This window comes from Thamnophis elegans, chromosome 7 (genome assembly GCF_009769535.1).
Source record: "Thamnophis elegans isolate rThaEle1 chromosome 7, rThaEle1.pri, whole genome shotgun sequence".
Classification (NCBI taxonomy): Eukaryota; Metazoa; Chordata; class Lepidosauria; order Squamata; family Colubridae; genus Thamnophis; species Thamnophis elegans.
In genome coordinates this window covers 35348430-35374197 of record NC_045547.1, presented here as the reverse complement: position 1 = coordinate 35374197, position 25768 = coordinate 35348430, and the positions used below count along the sequence as shown (strand labels likewise).

The following is a 25768-nucleotide window of genomic DNA, read 5'->3' as shown; positions in this document are numbered from 1 at the left end:
CAAGAGACTTGGCCTCTGCTACAGAATGAGGAATAAAGTTGGTGAACGCCACCCAACAATTAGGAGAGACTTTCAATTCATATACTACTAAAACTCCTTTGTGTTATCTGTTTGTCTCTTTATATCTTCAAGTTATCCCAAATGATGCATTATAGTGCAACAATTTTGAATCAAGGTATCTATAGTATACTCTTTTTAGATGATTCTAGGACTGTCCAGCATTGGGGTAAAAACAATTTATTTGTGCAAACTATAATAGCCTCTAGTTTCTTTCTGAATACAATTCAAGGTGCTAGTCATCACCTTTAAAGCTGCATATGGCACAGGACCAGATTATCTGTGGGAATGGCCCTCCCTAAAGAAACTACCAATCCTCCAGGTCAAATAGGATAGGCACATTCATAGTCCCTTCCCCTAAATATTGTCACTTGATGGGAACTAGAAAGCACATCTTTTCCATGGCAGCCCCTGACTTATGGAACACTCTGACCCCTGAGGTTTGGCAGGCCTTTATCTGCCTAGCCTTACACAACTTTGAACATCTTTTCACCCAGGTGCTGAGATAAGAGACATTGACTTGGTGCCAGGTTTTTGTTGTTTTTAATCATTAATGTTTTATCGTTCTACTGTAATTTTTATTGGTTTTTTTAAAACTTTTGATTGCGAGCCGCTCAGATTTGTCTATAAAATGGGAAGTTACAAAATATTTTAAATAAATAAATGCATTTTGAAAATGTTATCAATATGAGCATCTCATATTCGGTTTCTCAATCATTCAGGTCATATAAAAAAACAAGATTCTTAATGGTCACATAATAAAAGGGTGTGGGATATTCTGAATGTGAGCCAGTGTGCACACAGTAAAAAATGACAATAAAAGTTATCTTATTTTATCTTATAACTTCAAAGAGAGCTGAGATAAACTTTGATAAATGGTAAATGGGATTTCAAACATATATCCGAAGGCATTTTGCTTTAGAATGTATCTTGATGTAGATTTGCCTATGGACGCATAGTGGGGCAGTGGTTAGATTGCAGTATTGGAGGCTAATTCAGCTCATTGCCTGGAGCTTGATCCGAACCAGCTCAAGGTTGACTCAGCATTCCATCCTTCCAAGGTCGGTAAAATGAGGACCCAGATTGTTGGGGGCAATATGTTGCCTTTTACATATTGCTTAGAAAATGCTGTAAAACACCATGAAGTGGTATCTAAGTCTAAGTGCTGTTGCCATTTCCTCCAGGCTCCATCTCTGAAAGAAATTAACCCTTCAGGGTCTGGCCATTAATTTAGTCTGTGCATTTGAGCAAAAATATGAGGGAGAAAATATTGAGACTCAACTTCTGAAGCTGGGCTTATGGGATCAGCTGGGATTGTTGCTAGTGTACCAGCCACCCTACTGCATGGCCGTGACCCAACAAAAGCGTGCCTGACAACAGCGCGCCGACAAAACTGCGGTGATAAAACCGCGATGTCGATAGCGCGCCCACAAAGGTGCGCCGACAAAAGCGCCATTATGGTTAAGGTAAGGGTTAGGGTAAGGGTAAGGATTAGGTTTAGGGTTAGGTTTAGGGTTAGGTTCAGGGTTAGGTTTAGGGTTAGGTTCAGGGTTATCTTTAGGGTTAGGGTTAGGTTAGGGTTAGATTTAGGGTTAGGGTAGGGTTACCTTTAGGGTTATCTTTAGGGTTACCTTTAGGGTTAGGTTTAGAGCACGCTTCTGTCGGCACGCTGTTGTCGGCACGCTTCTGTGCTCATTCTTTGGCATGATTTCGAACTCGCGCTTTTCTCCCCGCGCTTTTGTCGGCACGCTTTTGTCGAGCGCGCATTTGTTGGTGAACCCTGTGTGGCAACCTCCCTGCCTGAACTCCTGGAGACTGTCTCAGGTCTGGAAGTGGAATACCCCTACTTAATGGTTCTGAGAGATTTCCACTTGCCATCCCTTCGGCCTCAGAAGCAGCCCAGCAGTTCTTGACCACTTTCGTGGCCATGGGCCTACCCCAGATCATCATGGGTCTCACTCATGAATAGTGATCACACACCAGTTATGAAACAGTGATTCTTCTGCTGCACTTAAAGCCCAGTACTAAAGCCTTGAGGTAAAATGAGAGATTTATTTTCTAGGTATAATTATTGCTGTTGTAAATACATTTTTTTAAGTTGGTAATGTTTGCACTTTAAAATGTATTTTATTTCATGTGTTGGTCAAATAACCAACACATTGGAAAACTGGAAGTCTGAGTGGGAATTAAGTATGCAAAAAGCAATCCTGTTGGATGAGCTAATAATTCCGTTGTAAATTATAAGTCCCTTCAGTTTGTTTGGTAATCAGTAAAATATTTATTGGAATTCTTTTTAATATCAGTTAAAGTTCAAGCTGTGGCTTTTACTGTGAAATTCAGTTTTAGCTCATCTACAGCAGATTATGAAGCTATGACATAAACTTATAAAGACAGAGGAATTCCATTGTGCTAAGACTATTTTGCTTTACAGTTCTCTCAATCTCTGAGAAAATAGCAACACCGTACCGTGAAGTGAAAGAGAACAGATGAAAATGCTAATATTTTCAGGAATCCTATTTCCTCCACACCTAGGACACTTTAATGAATGCCCCAGATGTAATCTAATATTTACTTGTTTAGTTTCCGTGAGTTGGAAGATTCTAGTAAATGCCTTACATGTACATTTTAGGGGCCCTTGTATGTCTTTGGTGCAGTTTCTTTGCAACATCCGAAGTACTGGGCAGGTATCTATGGAACTGCTTTACAGACTCCAAATCAGTGTGTTTTGTGAGCCCATTCAGTGTGGGACTGCTGGACATGTTCACGACAACATTCCAGATTAATTACATAGCCTACGTATCCCTCTGTGAGAGATCTGTGTTCTCCTCTTGTCACTGTATGATAGCACAATGTGTCTCCAGGGGCATAAAAAACAGAGATTACTTGAATATGCCTCCACATTCCAATGATGTCCTTATTTCTGCAGAACATTCTTTGAGAACTAAGATCAAAAGACTTTTAGGAAGGAAGAAAAAAGGAGCAGTTTGTGTTGTGGAGCAAATTTACAAGTTTGATTTCAGTTTGACTCAAATACGTTACACAGTGTACTTTATTTAACCAAGTCTTACAAGGCTATGTTTTTGCAACCTGCCCTAAGAAATAGATCTTCTGCTTTAGAGAAGAAAGGGGATGGTTAAACTCTTTATTTGTTAGTCTTTTTAAAGAAAAAAAAACCCTTAAAAGTTTATTTTCTTTAGGGTTTTCTTATCTAAATGGATGTGTGATGTAAATGTTTAGCCTTAGTAACAACTATTTCAGAGAAAAATATTAACAGGAGAAGGTTGGTGCATTAACTGTAATTGAGCCAAGAATTACAATTGAAGATTGTGGCAGTCAATAAATGGATCACTATGTGACCTCACCCAAATTTACTTTTGTCCGCTGTTCATTAAGCAAACACCACGGTATTAACCAAATCTATTAAACACATTGGGCATTATTTTTTTTTGCCAGAAACCAAAAGTACATTCTAGAAACCTGTAAAAAAAAAACCACAAAAATCTTGGTCATGTGACTGCAGGACACTGCAAATGACTGTAAATGCAAGTCATTTGCTAAGTACCCAAAATGCAATTATATGACTGCAGGTGTGTGTATATGAGATCATCAGAACTTCACAATTGGGTCATAAATACCTTTTTGGGGGGTCCATTGTGATTTCACATTGGTCACTAAGCAACCAATCATTTCGTGAGGACTAGTTGCAAATAGATTTTATCCATGATAATCAGATTGCAGTCTTCAATAGAACTACCGTACATCTATATGGGGTGAATCATGCAGTGGGATACCTCAAGGTTCTGTCTTGGGCCCAATACTCTTCAATATCTTGATAAATGATCTAGATGAGGATATTGAACGCATGCCCATCCAATTTACGGATGATACTAAGCTGGGCAGAATTACTAACATTTTGGAAGATAGAGTCAAGATTCAGAAGGAACTTGACAGATTTGAATATTGGACCCTATCCAACAAAATGCCGTTCAGTGGTGAGAAAAGTAAGGCCCAGCACGTAGGCATGAAAAACCACACATGCAGGTACAGAATTGGCAGTACCTGGCTCAATAGTAGAACCTGTGAGAGAGATATAGATGTCCATGTGGACCACCGCTTAAGTACGAGTCAGCAGTGTGCTGCAGCTGCCAAAAAAGCCAGTGCAGTCCTAGGCTGCATAAACAGGTGGATAGCATCAAGATCACTAAAAGTGATAGTACCCTTCTATATTGCATTAGTAAGGCTACACTTGGATTACTGCATCCAGTTCTAGTTACCATGATATAAAAAAGATGCTGAGATCAGACTATATGCAAACACACAAAAAAGGAACACTTTAACAGAGAGTGCAAACTATGACTACAATATCCTTAATTTCACATATTAGAAAATAATGCTTATGCTCAACCAGTGCAAATTAGAGTTCCATTTAGAAAAGGAGATATCAGATGTTCAATCTAGCTTTAGAAAAGAATGATAGAATCATAGGGCTGGAAAGAACCTTGGAGGTCTTCTAGTCCAATAGGCAGGAGTCCTTTTCATCTAGGACAAATGGTTGTCCAATATCTTTTTGAAAACCTCCAACAACAGAGCACTCAGAACTCCAGGAGGCAAACTGTTCCACTGACTAATCGTTCTGGCAGGAAAATTCTCCTTAGCTCCAGGTTGAATCTCCCTCTGACAAGTTTCCAAGCTATTGCTTCTTGTTCTGCCTTCAGGTGCTTTGAAGAATGAACCAACCCCCTCTTTCCTATGAAGCCTTTGAAGTATTGGAACATGGCTATTATGTCACTCATAAGCCTCTTCTTTGTTAGGCTAAACATTCCTACTGGTAGTTCCCTTAGCCATTTATTATAGGGTTAGGGTTAGCCTCCAGACCCTTTATCATCCTTGTTGTTCTTCCCTGAAAAAAAAAAGGATCTCTTTTGACCATTCTGTTTTTCTCCAGATTTGCTGGCATAGCTTAGTTTTACCTTTACTTACTAGCTTTAAATCTTTACTGATCCTTTTTCTGTTCCTCCCCATATATTCATAGATATTTTGACAATTCTGTCTTGGTAATGATCAAAGTTGGCTTAACTTCAGCAATTAGTGCTAGAGGTTCTTGTAAGTATAGAATATCCTCTAAGCCATTTTGGATATTGACATCATTTAAGGGCCCAGTGGTACATTCTTCCTCAAGAGGCCATTGCTGCACCTGGACAATTTCAATCCAGTTTCCAACCTACTCTCTTGGGACAAAGGAACAGAGTGAGGTGGAATGGGCAGGTTGTCCAAGATTAGTTTCACAGCTCCTGCTCAAAAAGCAAGGGACAGTCATGGCTAGGAGGGCTTTTGCAAAGCTTCTTGTTGTGCTTCAATTGTACCCATTCCTACACTGAGGATCCCTACTCACATCACTTGGGCTCCCATAGTTTCTCATTTGGACTACTGCAACATACTGTGAAAGGGGCTGTCCTTAAAGAGCACTTGGAAACTTCAGTATATATAGAATGCAATAGTGGGGCATAAATGGGTGCCCCTCAGAAGCTTAGGAAATGGAGTGGTGTATAAGGTGAAGTATGGGATGCAGTGGCTCAGTGGCTAAGACGTTGAGCTTGTCAATCAGAAAGGTGGGCAGTTCCGTGGTTCGAATCCCTAGCGCTGCGTAACGGAGTGAGCTCCTGTTACTTGTCCCAGCTTCTGCCAACCTAGCAGTTCGAAACAAGTAAAAATGCAAGTAGAAAAATGGGGACCACTTTAGTGGGAAGGTAACAGCATTCTGTGCCCCTTTGGCGTTTACTCATGCCGGCCACATGACCACGGAGATATCTTCAGACAGCACTGCCTTTTCGGCTTTGAAATGGAGATGAGCATTGCCCCCTAGAGTCAGGAATGACTAGCATATATGTGTGAGTAGTAACAAGCTAATAAACTGATAAAGGAAGACAGACAGTATTGTCTCATAACACCAATAGGGTGAGGTTGCATTGTCAACTTATCTGGTTCCAAGTGCATTTCAAGGTCCTAGTTATTGCCTATAAATGCTTATATGGCTTGAGGCCTGGCATCTTCAAAATTCTCTTTTCTGAATCTAAATTGATTATAACCCCCCACTGCATGCAGAATGCTGATTGAACTCCTATTGAGTTGTTTGATGGAAGGGGGAACAGAATGGTAATTATATACAGGAATTCCCTTCTCGGAATAGTTTGCTGCCAGAGGTAAGGGTAACCTATTTCCTTATGATCTTCCAGAACATTGTCAAAACCTGGTTGTTCTAACAAGCCTTTGGAAAACAGACTCATACTAAATTGTGTGAGTAAACGGCAGTGCCATCTAGTGTGTGTACAAGTAGATGATGCATTTTGTACGCATTGCTCCAATTCTCCCTCCTCATTACAGGCTACCTATTCTACAAGGAGGAACCTTCGCATTTCTAACGCCTTCACTGGCCATGCTCAGCTTGCCCTCCTGGAAGTGCCCTGCTTGGACCAGTAATGCCAGCATGGTGGATCCTACTTCCTCAAATTTCACTGAATTATGGCAGGTTCGAATGAGAGAGGTAATAATCTACCAAGGATATTTGTATAAATGTATTATTTTGTGGACAGTTTTTGTTTTTGTGGTGCACCTGACAAATTTGTGTAACTTCTCTTTCTTCAAAAGATAAGGTAGTAGGAGAGTTGATACCACTTTGCCTTTCAAATAGCTTTTGATCAACTACAAGGAGAGAAGATTTTATTTTTCTTTCAGGATGAGTTAACTGTTATTAATTTTTAGGTTTTCTAAATAATGTTGAGAATAGTAGCTAAATGTCCTCCAGAACAGGGGTCTCCAACCTTGGCAACTTTAAGCATGGAGGACTTCAACTCCCAGAATTCCCTAGCCAGCAAAGCTGAGTTGAAGTCCTTCAGGCTTAAAGTTGCCAAAGTTGGAGACCCCTCCTCCAGAACAGCAGCCTGTCAAATAAAAATGACATGATGGTTGCCCGTCTCTTAGGTTTCAGAGGATCTATCACAGTCCCACAGAAATATTTATGGATCCTGAACAAAGCTTCCACTTTGCACTTCCTATCTTTAACTTTAATTTCTTCCAAATCAGAAACATCATCCAAAAGATATTTCCTTTCCAGTATTTGTTAACCATTCAGAAGACAAATTAGTAAAAGCAATTGATTAGTTTTCCTACTAAATATAAAGTATATGGCAATTTTGCTAGGATTATGAAGATGACATCCAATTCCATTAACCTGATCAACTACCAGCCACTGTCAATCACACGTCACCACTTGCAACTTAATTACAAGGATTTCCATAAAAATAAGAATAAAAAGCATTTATAGCCTTTGTTGTTTCAGTTGCAGGGAGCAATTATGGTTGCATCTTGCTTCCAAATTTTTGTTGGCTTTTCGGGTCTCATTGGATTCCTGATGCGGTTCATTGGCCCTCTGACTATTGCTCCAACCATAACTTTGGTAGCGCTGCCTCTCTTTAGCTCAGCAGGAAAAGATGCTGGAGAACACTGGGGAATAGCAGCCATGTAAGTTTTGTGTTCCTTTAATGACCAAAATGATGTAATGTAAACTGAGAATATAATGCTTTTTTCTTTTTCTTTTATGGATTAATTAAAAAAGAAAAATCTTAGCTTTTGTATGTTGATACATCTAATGTGCTAAATAAATGTGAGGTTAACAGATTAACAGAGTTGGAAGGGACTTTATAGATCATCTAGTCCAACCTCCTTCTCAAGCAGGAGATCCTACACCATTTCAGACCAATGGCAGTCCAATCTCCTCTTGAAAGTCTCAAGTGATGAAGCCCCCCCAACTTCCGAGGGTGAGCTGTTCCATTGGTTGATTGTTCTCACTGTCAGAAAGTTCCTCCTTATTTCTAGATTGAATCTCTCCTTGGTCAGTTTCCATCCATTATTCCTTGTCTGGCCTTCAGGTGCTTTGTAAAATAGCTTGACCCCCTCCTCTCTGTGGCACCCCTCAAATATTGGAACACTGCTTTCATGTCTCCCCCGGTCCTTCTCTTCACTAGACTAGCCATGCCCAGTTCCTGTAATTGTTCTTCATGTTTTAGTCTCCAGTCCCCTAATCATCCTGGTTGCTCTCCTCTGCACTTTTTCTAGAATATCAACATCTGATTTATAGTGTGGTGAACAAAACTGGATGCAGGATTCCAAGTGTGGCCTTACTAGGGCTTTATAGAGTGGTATTAGTTGTACCTCACTTGATCTTGATTGTATACCTCTGTTAATGCAATTTAGGATGGCATTGGCTTTTTTTTTTTTAGAATGTAGAATGTAGTCCAGAATTACAAGAAGGGAAGGGCTCTTTCCCCAGGGAGCAAGGAGACAATAGTTTGGAATCTTTGAATACAGGAAAAGGCTGAAAGTGAAACCCCTCGTCCTCCACACACATCAGTTCATAGGGTATATAAAATACTTTATTTGGGCAAGTGTAATTAAACACACTTGTTTCCAGTGCAGATAGTTATTACGGATAAATGCTTTAGTCTTGCAAGATCAATGGAACCAAGGAACCAAGACTGTTAGGAAGAGTTGCTTCAGAATAGTTTCTTTTTTGTTCTCTCCTATAGACAAGAATCTTGCTGATCTAAAGCACTTATCTGCAATAACTATTAGATATGTGGAGGGGAAGGGTATGACTTCGCCCTTTTCTTGCATACCAATAATTCCAAGCTATGTTGTCCCTTTACTCCCTGGAAAAGAGCCCTCCCCCTCCTGTGACTCGACTATATTCCATCATATTGTGAATATTACAAGAAATATGAATTAAATAAGGAAAGTCCATTGTGTAGACAATGGACATTCTGTTTTTGACTAAGTGTTTGATACATTAATATTTGCAAACATCAGCAATAAAATTATTAACTGTAAAGATATTACATTAATTTCTGAATCGGAATGTTATTAATGGAAACCTTTTTTCTCTTTTTTTACCACTTTAGAACAATTTTCTTCATAGTTTTATTCTCTCAGTATCTGAAAAATGTGCCTGTTCCACTACCATCTTACACAAAAAGCAAAAAATGCCATTTCTCCAAGATCTACCTCTTCCAGATCTTTCCAGTGAGTAAACTCTAATGATATTTGAGTACCGTATTTTTGGAGTATAAGACGCACTGGAGTATAAAACGCACCAAGGTTTTGAAGAGACAAATTTTAAAAAAGTAGGTAGGTAGAGAGAGGGATGGAGGGGGAGAGAAAGAGAGAGAAATGTAGTAGGTAGGTAGGTAGGTAGGTAGGTAGGTAGGTAGGTAGGTAGGTAGGGAGAGAGAGAGTAGTTAGTTAGTTAGTTAGTTATTAGTTAGTTAGCTAGGTAGGTAGGTAGGTAGGTAGGTAGGGAGAGAGAGAGTAGTTAGTTAGTTAGTTAGTTAGTTATTAGTTAGTTAGCTAGGTAGGTAGGTAGGTAGGTAGATAGGTAGGTAGTAGGTAGGTAGATAAAGGAAGAGAGAGAGAGAGAGAGAGAGAGAGAGAGAGAGAGAGAAATACAGTAGGTAGGTAGAGAGAGAGTGTGTAGGTAGGTAGGTAGAGGAAGAGAGAAATAGAAAGAGATAGAGAGAGAGAGAAATGCAGTATAGGTAGGGGGAGAGAGAGAGTAGGTAGATTGGTAGGTAGAGGGATAGAGAGAGAAATACAGTAAGGTAGGGAGAGAGAGAATAGGTAGGTAGGTACATAGGTAGAGAGAGGGAGAGAGAGAGAGAGAAATACAGAGAGACAGAGAGAAATACAGTAGGTAGGTAGGGAGAGAGAGAGAGAGTAGGTAGGTAGGGGGAGAGAGAGAGAATAGGTAGGTAGGTAGATGTTTCCAGGTGTATTAATCCATGTGCTGGAGAAGGAAATTGCTGACAATCTGCAGCACCTAAGACTTTGTTTCTGCTGGCACAGCACCTGATCAATGTAATTCTCATCAATTAGTTAGAGGTTTCCAAAAGGGGGAAAAAAGTTTTTGCACTCTGCAAACCTCCTAAAAATGGCACGTTTTTTGCGAAAACAGGCCCATGTTTTTTTTAAGAAGGCATGAATAGCCTTGGGGGGGGGGCTTGTAGAGTGGGGGGGGGGAGGGGGAGGCACAAACGAGCAAAAAATGGCTGTTTTTTGTAAAAACAATTGCATGCATAGCCTTATGGAGGCTTATAGAGTGCTGCTGGGGTGGGGGGGGGAAGCAAATGGCTCATTTTCTGCTCATTTCTGCCCTCCCCAGCCCCAGGAGCTCTCTAAAAGCCTCCATAAGGCTATGTATGGCCATTTTGGTGAAGGGGCGGGGCTTTGGGAGGCAAAAAATGCTGTAATCGGTGTATAAGACACACCCAGATTTTCAGCCTCTTTTTTGAGGCAAAAAGGTGCGTCTTATATTCCAAAAATATGGCAATCAAGTACATCTCAGAGCTAAAGAAGCTTCTTGGATGAGAAGCAAAACATCTTCAAAGAAAAACCAGAAAGTTCAGTTGCTTCTTGAAGAAGCACCTTTGGGATAATCTCAATAGCTCTACTGTAAATTTGACATAACTTAAAGGAATAAATAAGAAGAATTATATGTAATAATTACATATTTTAATGCACCTCTGAAGTGTAATATATGCCTTTATTTATTTCCATAGAACTTTATGCTTTGAAGTCTGAGTTACGTGCTAACAGATAAAGATTCCTTTATTAGTTCTCACAATTACATGGCTATTATGTTTTGTGCTAACAAAAATTCCTTGTCATTTGTAACACATAGGTGCTGTTTGCTCTCACAATTACGTGGCTATTATGTTTTATACTGACAATCACCAACGTTTTCCCTTCAGATACAAGAGCTTATGGTTATTTAGCTCGGACTGACAGCAAAGGTGATGTCATAAGCAAGGCACCCTGGTTTCGATTTCCTTACCCAGGTATTTTTATGATGATGCTCTTTCCTGTTTAGCATAGCAAAAAAACGGGAGAAATTCTCAGTTTCTTCTATGCAAAAATATGTTTATGTTGTGGCCCATTAGATCTGGAGCTCCTCAGTGTATCCAGTTTCTTCATCACTTATGTCCAAGCTGTTGACCTTTTTAAATATCTGCATTCCTTGGGAGTAATTTTTAATCCTGTAAGTAAGCATCCTAAACAATGAAAAAATCCAAGTGCAGAAGCAAATAAGAAACAAAGAGACTCCACCACTTTTCTAATATCTTTCCGCTTCCCATTTGGATCTGCCTTTGCTTTGGACATTAAAAATATATGATTGTTATGATGTATAGAGTTTTCCCAAAAAGTGTTTAGATAAACTGTTGGAACAATCTCTTATCTTTTTATTTAATATACATGAGACTAGGGTACAATACTGATATAAGATTTTACAAGATATTTACAAGGAGTTGCTAACAATACATGCTTTTAGCTTTCCTGAATTTTGCAAATCAAAAACTTCAGGTAAATTTATCAGTTTCATATCTTCAATTTTAGCATGCTTGTTTCTTCTATTTAGGCCAGTGGGGAGTGCCCACAATTAGTTTGGCTGGTGTATTTGGCATCTTAGCTGGAGTGATCTCCTCCATGGTGGAGTCAGTTGGAGATTACTATGCCTGTGCTCGTTTGTCTGGTGCTCCACCCCCTCCCAAGCACGCAATCAATCGTGGGATTGGAGTAGAAGGGATTGGCTGCCTTCTGGCTGGAGCCTGGGGAACAGGAAATGGTACCACTTCTTACAGTGAAAACGTTGGAGCTTTGGGGATCACTCGGGTAAGTCTGATTCTGAATGATCAAAACCAAAAGTGGCCGTGTGTAACTAGAAACAATTGAAGAAAATTCCAGTGCATCTTCTGCTTAGGAGATAATTGGGGGGCATTTTTGGGATACATATTGGAGGTGGTATTCAGCAGGTTCTGACCAGTTCTGGAGAAGCGGTAGTGGAAGTTTTGAGTAGTTTGAAGAACCGGTAAATACCATCTCTGACTGGCCCCGCCCCCATCTATTCTCTGCCTCCCGAAGTCCCAGCTGATTGGGAGGAAATGGGAATTTTACAGTATCATTCCCTTGCCACGTCCACCAAGTAATGCCCACAGAACTGGTAGTTATAAGACATTGACATTTTTGTATCTGATCTGAGACCATGAATTAAATTCCCTAACATTCTTCTGGTTGGAAGGTCACTGCAAAGGGAATCCTGAGTTTTATAAACTCAGAAACCAATGACACTTTTTTGGTATAGTTTTAACTAAAATATATGGAGCATATTTATGGGGCCACCTATTTCACAAGAGTGTGATTCTGGTTGGCACGCAGCAGTTGTGGATGAAAGTGGGTGCTTCCTCAGCCTTTAAAAATAGCAACTGATTGCAAACATGCCATTCTGCTCTCCTATATTCAAAGCACACCACAGAGTTTGGTAAGCTTCCAGATTTTGAAGATAATAACGAACATTGGGTGAAGGGATTTAGACATTCTCTGAGCAAGTTGGAGCTTTAAATTGATATTAGCATTCAAAGGATTTACTTTCCATTTTTTAATAAATTGCAATAACATTTCAGTATTCCTAGTTATAGAGGTGAAACTTGAAAAATTAGAATATTGTGCAAAAGTTCATTTATTTCAGTAATGCAACTTAAAAGGTGAAACTAATATATAAGATACTCATTACATGCAAAGCAAGATAGTTCAAGCTGTGATTTGTCATAATTGCCATGATTATGGCTTACAGCTCATGAAAACCCCAAATCTACAATCTCAGAAAATTAGAATATTGTGAAAAGGTGAAATATTCTAGGCTCAAAGTGTCCCAATCTAATCAGCTAATTAAGCCGTAACACCGACAAAGGGTTCCTGGGCGTTTAAATGGTCTCTCAGTCAGGTTCAGTAGGAATCACAAACATGGGAAAGACTGCTGACCTGACAGTGGTGCAGAAAACCATTATTGACACCCTCCATAAGGAGGGAAAGCCTCAAAAGGTAATTGCAAAAGAAGTTGGATGTTCCCAAAATGCTGTATCAAAGCACATTAATAGAAAGTTATGTGGAAGGGAAAAGTGTGGAAGAAAAAGGTGTACAGGCAGCAGGGATGACCGCAGCCTGGAGAGGATTGTCAGGAAAAGGCCATTCAAAAGTGTTGGGGACTTTCACAAGGAGTGGACTGAAGCTGGATTCAGTGCATCAAGAGCCACCACATACAGACGGATCCTGGACATGGGCTTCAAATGTCGTATTCGTCTTGTCAAGCCACTCCTGAAGAACAAACAACGTCAGAGGTGTCTTACCTGGGCTAAAGAAAAACAGACCTGGTGCTCAATGGTCCAAAGTCCTTTTTTCTGATGAGAGCAACTTTTGCATCTCATTTGGAAACCAAGGACGCAGAGTATGAAGGAAGAATGGAGAGGCACACACTGCAAGATACTTGAAGTCCAGTGTGAAGTTTCCACAGTCTGTATTGATTTCAGGAACCATGTGATCTGCTGGTGTTGGTCCACTGTGTTTCACTAAGTCCAGGGTCAACGCAGCCGTCTACCAGGAGATTTTGGAGCACTTCATGCTTCCTTCCGCAGACGAGCTTTATGGGGATGCTGACTTCATTTTCCAGAAGGACTTGACACCTCCCCACACTGCCAAAAGCACCAAAACCTGGTTCAATGACCATAGGATAACTGTGCTTGATTGGCCAGCAAACTCGCCTGACCTGAACCCTATAGAAAATCTATGGGGCATTGCCAAGAGAAAGATGAGAAACATAAGACCGAACAATGCAGAAGAGCTGAAGGCCACCATTGAAGCATCCTGGTCTTCCATAACCCCTCAGCAGTGCCACAGGCTGATAGCTTCCATGCCATTCCGCATTGAGGCAGTAATTGCTGCAAAAGGGGCCCAAACCAAGTACTGAGTACATATGCATGCTCGTACTTTTCAGAGGTCCAATATTGTTCTATGTCCAATCCTTGTTTTATTGATTGCATGTAATATTCTAATTTTCTGAGATTGTGAATTTGGGGTTTTCATGAGCTGTAAGCCATAATCATCACAATTATAACAAATCACAGCTTGAACTATCTTGCTTTGCATGTAATGAGTCTATCTCATATATTAGTTTCACCTTTTAAGTTGCATTACTGAAATAAATGAACTTTTGCACAATATTCTAAATTTTTTGAGTTTCACCTATACTGTATCATATCTTTACATATTAATGATAACTGTATCATTATATGACCCATTATATTATATTTTATAAGTACAGTGTATTATTCTTTTTTTTTTTTCAAAAAAATTATTATTTGGTATATTTTACAATCATTATTCAAAATGACTGAAATGGGGACACCTTTAGCTTGATAATTGTTAAATGAAAGTCCTATGGCTATGATGGCGAATCTGTGGTATGCGTGCCCAAAATGGCATGTGAAGCCATGTCTCCTGGCGCATGTGGGCTTGCCTGTTTGTCTTCTGGGTTTCTGGCGTGCATGCACATGCAAAGGTCAGCTGTCTTTTGTGTGTGCAACAGTGCCAGTGTACGCATGTGCACCGACCAGCTGTTTGTTGGGTATACATGCATGCCAGAACATGGAGGTTCGGCTTTTCCGGAATGCGATCCCTTCATGCGTGCTGCAATGCCAAAAACCAGCATGTGCACCAGCCAGCTGATGGTCAAGCTCACATGTGCATTACAACTCGGAAGTTCAGCTTTTCCGGAGTGTGGCCCTGATGAGCACACGCATAATGTTTCTGCCCACCAAGTGCCGAAAAGGTTCGCCATCACTGTTCTATGGCATACTGCAGTAGTGGGTTTCAATTTTTTTGGGAACCTCTTCTGTAGGTGTGGCCTGCTTTGTGGGAGTGGCTTGCTTTGTGGGAGTGGCTTGCCAGCCATGTGACTGGGTGGGCATGGCCAACTTGTAAATTCACTTAACAATGTTGTTGCTTAGCAAACAAAATGTTGGCTCAGAAACTCTGAAGCACGCAACTCTTAAAGCTATCAGGTTACAAGACTCTTGCACCCCTAACCCTTTAGAAAAAAAACTTGACAGCTTTAAGACTTGTGGACTTCAACTCCCAGAATTCCTCCTCTTGCTCTTCATCTTGATGATGTGTGGACGGACGGGGGGAGGGAGCTGGAACTGGTTCTAAACAGCACTATAGATTTATGGAACCTCTTCTATATAAGAGGTTAGAACAGGCAGGAACCCACCCCTGGCATACTGACAATATGGCATTCTATGGCATATTATCAGGTAAAGGATATTTTTTCTTTCAATCCTATCAAAGTTGACAATTGTCATAGGTCAGGTTTCTCCTCTTTTTGTTGCTTGTAATTACTTTCTCTCTCTCTCTCTCTCCACAGGTAGGTAGTAGAATGGTCATTGTAGCTGGGGGCCTTGTTCTGCTTTTGACTGGCATGTTTGGCAAGATTGGGGCTGTGTTTGCCAGCATTCCAACACCCATCATTGGAGGAATGTTTCTTGTGATGTTTGGTATCATCACGGCTGTGGGGGTTTCTAATTTACAGGTAAGTGGATTCTTTTTTCTAGGATAATTTTGCATGGATAAGACAGAGCAATGGGAAAATTACTTGTAGGATGATTTACAAATTGAGATGTGCTGAGTATCATTTGGTATTTTCACATGCCAAATTACATGGATGATCACAACCAATATTCAGTTTGTGAATGTGTTCAATTGATTCTTTTTATGATGTTTTAATGTGCCATGCTAATTCTAGTGGTATTGACTTGTAGGAATCTTGTATTGAAAATCTACCCACATATAGGGATTTAGTCCAATTTATTTGTTGAATTTAGATACTAGCCTCTCGCTCAGAGTGATTCTGAGAAGTATGAAATCAGAAAACATAAAGACCCCAAATCCATATAAAAATCCGTATATCAATAAAAGAGGCAGATAAAACAAGAATAAAATAACTTAGAAATTCAAAGGTAGGAACAGGGCCATCAACCCTCAAGGTTGCATGCTGCTCAGTAAGCCCCAAGTGAATTGGCAGTCAGGCTGCTTCACCTCTAGAAGAAAGATATTCCATAAGACAAGGACAATGGCAGAGAATGCCCTCTTCCTGGACCCCTCCAGTCAAAATTCTTTAATCAGAAAGGTCAGCAGCTTGGTGGTTTGAAACCCTTGTGCCATGTAACGGAGTGAGATCCGGTTACTTGTCCCAGCTTCTGCCAACTTAGCAGTTTGAAAGCATGTAAAAATGCAAGTAGAAAAATAGGTACCACCTTTGGTGGGAAGGTAACAGCATTCCGTGCCCCTTCTTCGGCGTTTAGTCATGCCAGCCACATAACCATGGAGACATCTTCAGACAGTGCTGGCTCTTCGGCTTTGAAACAGAGATGAGCACCGCCCCCTAGAGTCGGGAAAAACTAGCACATATGTGTGGAGAGGAATTTTTACCTTTACCTATTGTGGAACTATCAACTACCTCTCTTCTTCAGTCTTTCCTATGAAGTCTTTACTTTAGCTACCAAATTCTCATGTCTTGCCATAACCCAATTTATTTACTATATTTTAAATATATGCTTTACTATAACAGTAGAAGAGAATATTTACAATACTGTATATGCTTCATTTACAACACATGCTTTACTTCTGTCTCTCCTGCCTCTTGTTTACTCAGTGTTGGATTTTCAGAATCTATGTTCTTGGGCTCAGGAACTTGTCCTTTGGCACCCTGAGTATGCAAAGTTAAGCAATTCAAGTGTCCTTGAATTAATTTAGATTGCAGGAAACACCATTCATGCAATTTTTTCTTGGCAGCATTGTGGAACCGATTTGCTACTAACAGAGAGTCCTCAACTTAAAACCATTCTTTTAGTGACTATTTGAAGTCACAACAGCAGTGAAAAAGGTGATTTATGACCTTGTGTCACACTCATGACTGTTGCAGCATCCCCATGGTCACATGACCAAATTTCAGATGCTTGACAACTGACAAATATTTATGATGATTGCAGTGTCCTTGGGTCATATGATCACCTTTTGTGTTCTTCTGATAAGCAAAGTGAATGGGGAAGCCAGTTTTACTTAACAACCATATTACTAACTTAACAACTGCTGTGAATCACTTAACAACTGTGGCAAGAAAGATCAGGAAATGTGCAAAACTCAATTAACAGCCATCTTACTTAGTAATTTTGGTCTCAATTGGGGTTGTAAGTTGAGGACTACCTGTCTCTTTTTCATGGAGACTTGTCACAACAATCTGGGAATTTACAGCAGGTTCCCCTTCTTAGTATCAATCGATGCTAATCTTGATTAATACTGGGGGGATCAAAGTTTGGCCAGGTAAGGCTCAGAGTATCTAGTATGTTATAATAATGCTGATCTGTTTACATGTAAAATCATTGGCGTAACTCAATACATTTTCTTTCAATTATACCTCTTTGTCAGTACACAGACATGAATTCTTCAAGAAACATATTCATCTTTGGATTTTCTATATTTGCTGGCTTGACTGTTCCACACTGGGTGGAAAATAATGCAGAAAAACTAAAAACAGGTACATAGGACAACAGCTTTGATTGTTGCCTTTCATCTGAAGTAAGGTTTAAGTCAGAGCAATAATTAGAAGTACAACAATAATGGGGAAGTATGATCATATATTAGTCTTCTACACTGTAGGTTTTCTTACTCTAAAAGATCTTTTGTATGTGCAAAAATATTGTTACGTGTGGGCTATATAATGAGGAGAATATGACTGCAAATGCTGTGATTTAGTTCAGAAGTTCGGAGGCTATTAGTAATATTACAATAACTATTAGCTAGCGTAGTCAAGTATGAGGAAGTGATATTATCAGTATCTAACATAGTTTAAGGTTTTCCAGTTCTGATTTATTCACTATTTATCCTACTGTATGATATTACTTAACTTTCCTTGGGAAATCTATACACGCAAGTCTATATTTGAGCTGCCAGTTTGTAACAGATCTGAAATTTGGCTCTAGTGAATTCAAGTTGCAAAACTGTAGCTTCAATTGAACCTTTGTGACAACATTTTGGGAAATTTACTGAGTAGTACCATTACACATATCTTGTACAATACAGCATTCTAAAACATTGCTCAGACTTGGATGATTTCCTATTAGATAACTCTAGTAGAGCATTAACATAAAAAGGACTGAACCAGCAACTTGAACTGGTTGAATCATAGCAATCAAATTACCAGTTGCTGGATAAGAGCTAATTAAGGAATTGGAGTATTGAAAATTGAGTCCTTCAGAAAGCATCCCATTCATGATGCTAAAGTCAATGGTCCATTGATGTGAAGCTGCAAAACTGAAACCTACACTCTTATATTCCCTGCTTGTTTATCACAGGGCTACATGGATAATTTATGCAATCATGTGCAATAATACCAGGGTTTCTGTATAGAAGACAGAAACAAAATGAACATTGCGCATGGACTACAAATGTTTTTAGTGTAAAGTATATTCCATAGCCAGATCATTAAAAGAAAAAAAAACATTTATTTTTTTATGAACACTTCTTCGTAAACTAAAAAAAAAGTGGGATAGATAGCTTCACCACCGGATGGATTCGCAACTGGCTGACAAATCGTACTCAACAAGTAGTCCTTAATGGTTCAAAGTCTACATGGAGAGAAGTAAGCAGTGGGCTACCACAAGGTTCCATCTTAGGCCCACTACTCTTCAATATCCTCATAAACAACTTTGATAAGGGAATAGAAGGGGAACTTACCAAATTTGCAGCTGATAATAAGCTGGCAGGAATAGCTAACACCCTAGAAGATAGGCTCAAGATCCAGATGGATCTTGGCAGACCTGAACACAGGGCCCTATCTAACAAAATTAAATTAAATGTAGAGAAAAGTAAAGTCCTACGCTTAGATAAGAAAAACCAAAAATAGACATATAAACTGGGTGAAACCAGGCTTAATAGCAGTGACTGTGAGAGGGATCTTGGAGTCTTAGTAGACAACAAGCTAAATATGAGTCAGCAGTGTGCAGTGGCAGCCAAAAAAGACAATTTAGGATTGCAATAACAGAGGGATACAATCAAGATCAAGTGAGGTATTAATATCACTCTATAAAGCCCTAGTAAGACCACACCTAGAGTACTGGATCCAGTTTTCGTCACCACACTATAAAAATGATGTTGAGACACTAGAAAAAGTGCAGAATAACCAGGATGATTAGGGGACTGGAGACTAAAACATATGAAGAACGGTTACTGGAACAGGGCATGTCTAGTCTAGTGAAGAGAAGGACCAGGGGAGACATGAGAGCAGTATTCCAATATTTGAGGGACTGCCATAGAGGGGAGGGGTCAAGCTATTTTCCAAAGCACCTAAAGGCCAGACAAGGAATAATAGATGGAAACTGACCAAGGAAAGATTCAACCTAGAAATAAGGAGGAACTTTCTGACAGTGAGACCAAACAACCAATGGAATAGCTTGCCTTCGGAAGGTGTGGAGGCTTCATCACTTGAGACTTTCAAGAGGAGATTGGACTGCCATTTGTCAGAAATGGAGTAGGGTCTCCTGCTTGATCAGAGGGGTGGGGTTTGGACTAGATGACCTAAAAGATCCCTTCCAACTCTGTTAATCTGTTAATTTCAAATGACTCAGCTTTCTTCCCTTAGGAAAGGATTGGGAGGTTGTGATTTAATCCGATACTCATTGGATTCTCTTTCTAGGAACTTTACAGCTAGACCAAGTGATCCAAGTACTGCTAACTACTGGCATGTTTGTTGGTGGATTCCTGGGTTTTTTTCTTGATAACACTATTCCAGGTAACTTTTGATCATGGTTCATCTTCCTTGAATTTATGATAGCATTTATGGTTGTATGTAGTGCAGCAGTAAGAGTAAAGGCTACACTTGCATTTTGAGAATTTGTCTATGGATACAAAATTTCTTACTCCAGGGCTGCCTAGTGGTCCTTGAGAGCCCTCAATGATACTCCAAGGGCTCTTGTAGAAGTTGCCAAGACATTATGATGTTTAAATGGCTATGGGAGAAGTAATAAAAAAGTAAGCAATGATCACCCCATCAAATATTAATTTAGTTATTTTATTTAAAACATTTATATGGCCACTTGCTTTAAAACGTAACAGCTTAATTAAAATTTTATTTAATTGTAAGTAAAATCCGAGAAATTATGCAGAATTTAATTTTTATTTTGTGTTAAATACTTAGTTTTGGAACCGGCTAGATCCCATTATCAGGGACAGTACAAAACATTTTCAACAAGCAGTTCACTACTATGTGACATGAAAATAGAAAACCATTTATACTTTTCTAATTGCTGCCCCTGAAGATAAGATTGAGATGCTACCTAGCTGTGTCAGAAGTTGTTCTATTGATGGTGCAAAGTAAATTATATAATTACATTCATGCATACACCAGAGGTGGTATTCAGCAGGTTCTGACCAGTTCTGGAGAACCAGTAGTGGAAATTTTGAGTAGTTCGGAGAACCGGCAAATATCACCTCTATCTGGCCCCGCCCCCATCTATTCTCTGCCTCCCAAGTCCCAGGTGATCGGGAGGAAATGGGGATTTTACAGTATCCTTCCTCTGAAGTGGGGTGGGAACGGAGATTTTACAGTATTCTTCCCCTGCTATGTGCACCAAGCCATGCCTTGCCCATCAAGCCATGCCATGGCCACCAAGCCATGTACTACAGAACCAGTAGTAAAAAATGTTGAATCCCACCACTGGCATACACTCTGACCAGTGAGTCAGTGCCTATAGGAATATTCATGCCAATTCCTTAGGAAAGAGTCATGTGATTTGGCCTTATCCACTTGGTAAAACCACTTAGCGTCCTTGTCGTTGTCACCTGAAGAAAGCAAGAGTGTTGCATTGTTGAGCGGGATCACAGATATTTCTGTTTAGAACGTCTTGTGGATTTGTGCATGTCTCACGTTACATATTTTGGAAAGAATATGAGAAACATATTTCTGTCACTTACCAACTTGTTATCACTGATCAAGTACATTATGGGAAATATTTATTGTAATCTTCTCATCCTGAAGGACAGGTAGGCTTGCAGCTGTTAGATGTTGCACATTCCCCCCCCACCAATTCTGGAAGCCTCCTAATCAGATGCTTTTGTATAGAAGCTCCCTTCCTAACTGTGATAGCATGGGGTCAGCTACTTGAAGGAGTAACAGATAATCTATCATATTGGAGAAAAGTGATGCAAGTTATTTCATTCCTCAAATCAATACTGTGTTTATCCTAAATTAGCTGAATTGTGGGGGGCAGAAACTATTGTATCAAGGAGAATTGGGATGGATAGGTGGTCAAATTCCACTTTCCCTGACCTTTTATGTGGGCTTTTCTAAAATCACACATTCTGATACTAGTATTTCTGATAGTAGTACTAGCATTTACAGCAAATAACCATAACTTAGTTGAGGGGTCCTGCTATTCACCATCTTACTTCCATTTTGCAGGAAGCCAAGAAGAACGAGGACTCCTCGCTTGGAGAAAAGATGATAGTGAAGAGTCTGATGGTGCTGTGAATAACCTGCACATTTATGACCTTCCATTTGGAATCGGTTCCAGGTTCTGTGTTGCTAACTGGTTTAAATATCTTCCAATATGCCCTAAGCAAATGGCTACCCAAGGTGCAAAGGAACTGAAGAGCAACAAAGCTGATTTTGAAAGGAACTCTGATAATGATATTAACACAAAGGTTTAAATCTGCACCCAGAAGCGGAGGGAAACCCACTTTCCTAAGGTTTTGAAAAACCACCTTCCTTTTTGTGGGTTTTGCGGCCCTTGAGTTGTGTGTGACTCAAGACTAATGTCCAAAAAACAGTTCCATGATTTCCTCTCCCACTTACCCCCTACCCCGACTGGAAGAATCCTGAATGTCAATTTCTTTATGGCATCATTTCAGGAAATCATTTATTTAGGGATTGGAAAGTACAGGTGTGGGTCATGGAAAAGAACTCTCTTTTCCATGATGGAAAACTGTTGCCTAGAAAATCTGAGCCTAATTCTTGGGAAGATGAATAAACGAATCCTAAAGCATTTATCTGAGGTTTTGGTAAATACAGCCTCAAGCTTTGTGTCAGCTGAACTGATTGGATGCAGTTGATCAAACCCTACATTTGCATGCTTTGGACTTTTGGTATCTCCCTATTTTTAAATCATCAGAATGGTTAGATTTATAAAAGCTCTGAAGGATAATAAATTCTGGTTTCCAATAAAAATGTAAATCGTCACATGACCACAGGATGCGGCAAATGGCCATAAATCAGTGCGTTGCCAGGCCCTTAAAATGCATCTGTGTGATTTTTTTTGGGGGGGGGGATCAGAATTTTGAATCTGGGTCATATGTGCCTTTTTTTGGGGAGGGGGGGGTCCCTTGTAACATCAAACATTTGCGAAGTGACCAGCCATAAGTTGAGGACTATCTGTACTTTATCCAGATAAATATCTGTCTGTATAATGTTCTCCCTTATTTTAAACTGTATCCAAAGAAAAATATCAGTAATCTGATATGCATGAGGAAACACTTTCGATCATTCTCTTGTGGGTAGGCCATTTTGGTTTACTAATAAGCCCTACTTAATGCTGACAGTTGTTTTCTATGTTCTGATTTTGGGAGGATTGCACTGATGTCTTGTTTGTAATTGCATCATATCACATTAAGGGTTTGCATTGCAAATCAATATTTTCTAAAATTCTGAAAAAAGGGATTTTGATCTGATTAACCATAGGGCATTATGGAAGGCCAAATCAGGCCCTTTCTGCCCATTTCAGTTTCCTGTTATATGTATCTAATTACATGTGCCAAATAAAATATTCTATTTCCATGTTGTATCTCCTTTTTTTCATACCACCTGTATGTGCACTCTTCAGTCTTCATTTTGGATTTAATACTGGTTTTAAACTTTGAGTATCGTTACTCTGAATTAAGCAAAGGGATAGGTTACATACACTATTTCTCAACCTAGCAATTGCATCTTCTTTCTCTACATGGTTATTAGGAAATATGAATGGAAGCCTTTCTTCATAGCATATACATACATACATACATACATACATACATACATACATACACATACATACATACATACATACATATGAATAGTTTGAATGGAATAAACCAAGGTAGGTAGACACATGCCCAACTAGAGAATGTGCTGTATAGTATGCTTCTTTATAAATAAGAAGAGATTCTGACAAATTCTGGCTTAATGATCCTCCCCATTCCAAGGAGCAAATTGGCATGGGGCAGTTGCTGGTCATGTGAAGAAATTAGAATAGGAAAAGTTTGTTCTATTCAGATAAAGAAAGCAAAGTTATAGAATATGCTCTTTTCCACGGATTCCTTCTATGGCACACATGCATCATGTAAATAAAAATTCATGATGTACCGTATATGTGCCCAGACTTTCTCTGTATAGTTAGTTAGGCAAAAGTAATTAGGTAGATATGTAACAAATATCAGAATACCTTTTAGTGGACAAAACCCTTCACCAGATTAAATTTGCCTTAATCTGTGTACTTAACGAAATTACTTTTAATTTTATGCCATACTGCTTTTAATTTTATGCTTAATGAGTCATTCAAATGGAGATAAGGTAAATTTCATAACTAATATGAAAAAAGGTCGCTTGGATAGTTTTTTTTTAAATGAAATATTGTGTTAGACTTTGTCATGACCAAAATTAGATTTATACCACTCTAAGTAAACTGTTTTTAAAACAATAAGTTTTAAGCCACCCAGAATCACTGAGGTGATATGAGCAGTGATAGGAATTTGATGAACAAACAAACAAACATTGTTTAGGAGAACAATGAACATCCTAATTTGAGCAGGTATTTGAAAAAGAAAGGACTACAAAGGTGTGTCATTCTTGTGCTGGGTCCAGATCTAATCTATCCAGAATGTGCTTAAAATGAATGCCACTTTCTGTACGTGCCCTGCCTTGTAGCCATTATCACTAACTTAGAGGTTTGGCAAGAATACTGTAACTCAAGGCAAAAGGGCTTGATGATCTGCAGGCTGGCAAGCAACTGGCAGCTGAGCTTAACATTTCAAATCTTGAAGTAATTCTTTGGTGCATGGCTGAAATAAGTATACTGTATAGAGAAACAAGACCAATGATTTCAGTAGCAGGAAATCACATTCTGTCTAGTTTAATCTCTGCAGAGAAACTGGCTTTCACTTACCTTCTGTTTTCTATAACTGATTAGGATGCTCCAAATGAAGAAGAAATATGGAATGGATCTCATGCAGATGGGAAATACAGAAACTAGTTCAGAGAAGCAATCAGAAGCTGTATTGTATACAGCATTCGGCATATGTAAGATTGTAACCCCTTTTTTATATCTTGGACTAACTGATAGGTTTAAAAATTTTTCATTATTGTGACAGCTTTGTAAACTGCCTTGGGTATATCATGACTTGGAAGAATGGAACAGAAACAAATACACTGCTGATGTTTGTTGGGATTGAATAGCATTAATAACTGAATAAATTACCATTTATGCATATTTTAACAGTTTCAGATGGTACTGTCCCACTTCTAAAAATATCCATATGGTAACTCTGCTGAATAAGGGAAGATTGTTAATAGCTGCCCTTAATTGCTTTCTTTCCTTGCAGCATAACACTACTGCGTGATTGCAAGTAGTAGATGCCCTTCTCCAGTTTATTTACAGAAGCTATAAAAAAGTACTATAAAGACAAAAGAACTACCAGACTACTATATTTTGGACCTATTCTAGAAATGTCTATCCTTGACATCTGAAAGAAGTTTAATAAATTGCCATATTCTTAATCCAGATCATTCTGGTGGCCGCTGTATTACTATTACTTGTTAGATTTACATCTCAACTTTCTTTCAGAAACTCAGGATGCTACAAATGCATTCCTATCTCCAATTTTCCCCATAAGAGGCCAGAGAGATGACAACTAGCATAAAGTTCTCCAGGGTACTTCCTTACAAATGTAAGAAAAGATTTAGGTACCCCCTAGCTAAATAGTGGATTTTGGTGAATCTCCACATGAATGGAAGTTGACACAGCCTTTACATGCTACAAAGTTAAACACAACATCTTGGTAGTTTTCTTGCAGACAATTCATTACTAAACTCGGTAACATCATCATTAAATAACATGGCCATTACATGAGCATGTTACCTAATTTGGTAATGAATAGTCTGCAAGAAAACTACCAAGACATCAAGGGTGCCCCAGTTCAACTCTGAGCTACAAATATCCCCTTCTATCACTATAGCATGGTCTTGTAAGTGTACTTTTAAATACATACTTAGAAAATATGTGCAGCTGTTAATAGACTCAAAGTAAGGAAATTGAATACGGGATAATTTTGAATACTTTTTTTTAGTTAGTACCTTGTTAATTCCACTTTTCGCAGAAATAATAGCTTTCCAACATTTCCTAGAGGAAATTCAGGGGTGTCAAACATCAGGTGACATATTGGAGCTTTCCCTGCACCTTCATTAAACCAGGCATGGCCGTGGCCAGCACATGACACATCTGGCCCATGGGCCGGGAGTAACAACAGCCCTGCTCTAACCAGTTAAGAATCTTTCATTCCTGCTTTTTGAAATTTTCCTCACTCTTTCTTGCATAACTCCTCTAAGTTCACAAATATTCTTAGGCCCGTCATAAATTGTTGATATTTAATTCTGAAGACTGTGAAAGTCATACCAGAATGTTTAGCTTTCTTTCCTGTATATACTTTATAATTAATTTGGAGGTAGTTTAGATTGCCTTGCTAAGATAGGTGG

The 25768-nt window shown here is 39.2% G+C and overlaps 1 protein-coding gene across 1 annotated transcript in view; it reads left to right on the top strand.

The window, feature by feature from the left end:
- LOC116511784 (solute carrier family 23 member 1-like) overlaps positions 1-22819 on the top strand; it is a 30917-nt gene extending 8098 nt beyond the window's left edge. The window contains exons 5-13 of the mRNA XM_032221974.1: positions 6439-6598; positions 7394-7575; positions 9012-9132; positions 10787-10943; positions 11522-11775; positions 15359-15523; positions 17419-17527; positions 19685-19780; positions 21449-22819. Of these exons, the coding sequence (XP_032077865.1) occupies positions 6439-6598; positions 7394-7575; positions 9012-9132; positions 10787-10943; positions 11522-11775; positions 15359-15523; positions 17419-17527; positions 19685-19780; positions 21449-21696 (1492 nt within the window). The 3' untranslated portion in view covers positions 21697-22819. The remainder of the gene's footprint in view (positions 1-6438; positions 6599-7393; positions 7576-9011; positions 9133-10786; positions 10944-11521; positions 11776-15358; positions 15524-17418; positions 17528-19684; positions 19781-21448) is intronic.
- The last annotated feature ends 2949 nt before the right edge of the window (positions 22820-25768 follow it).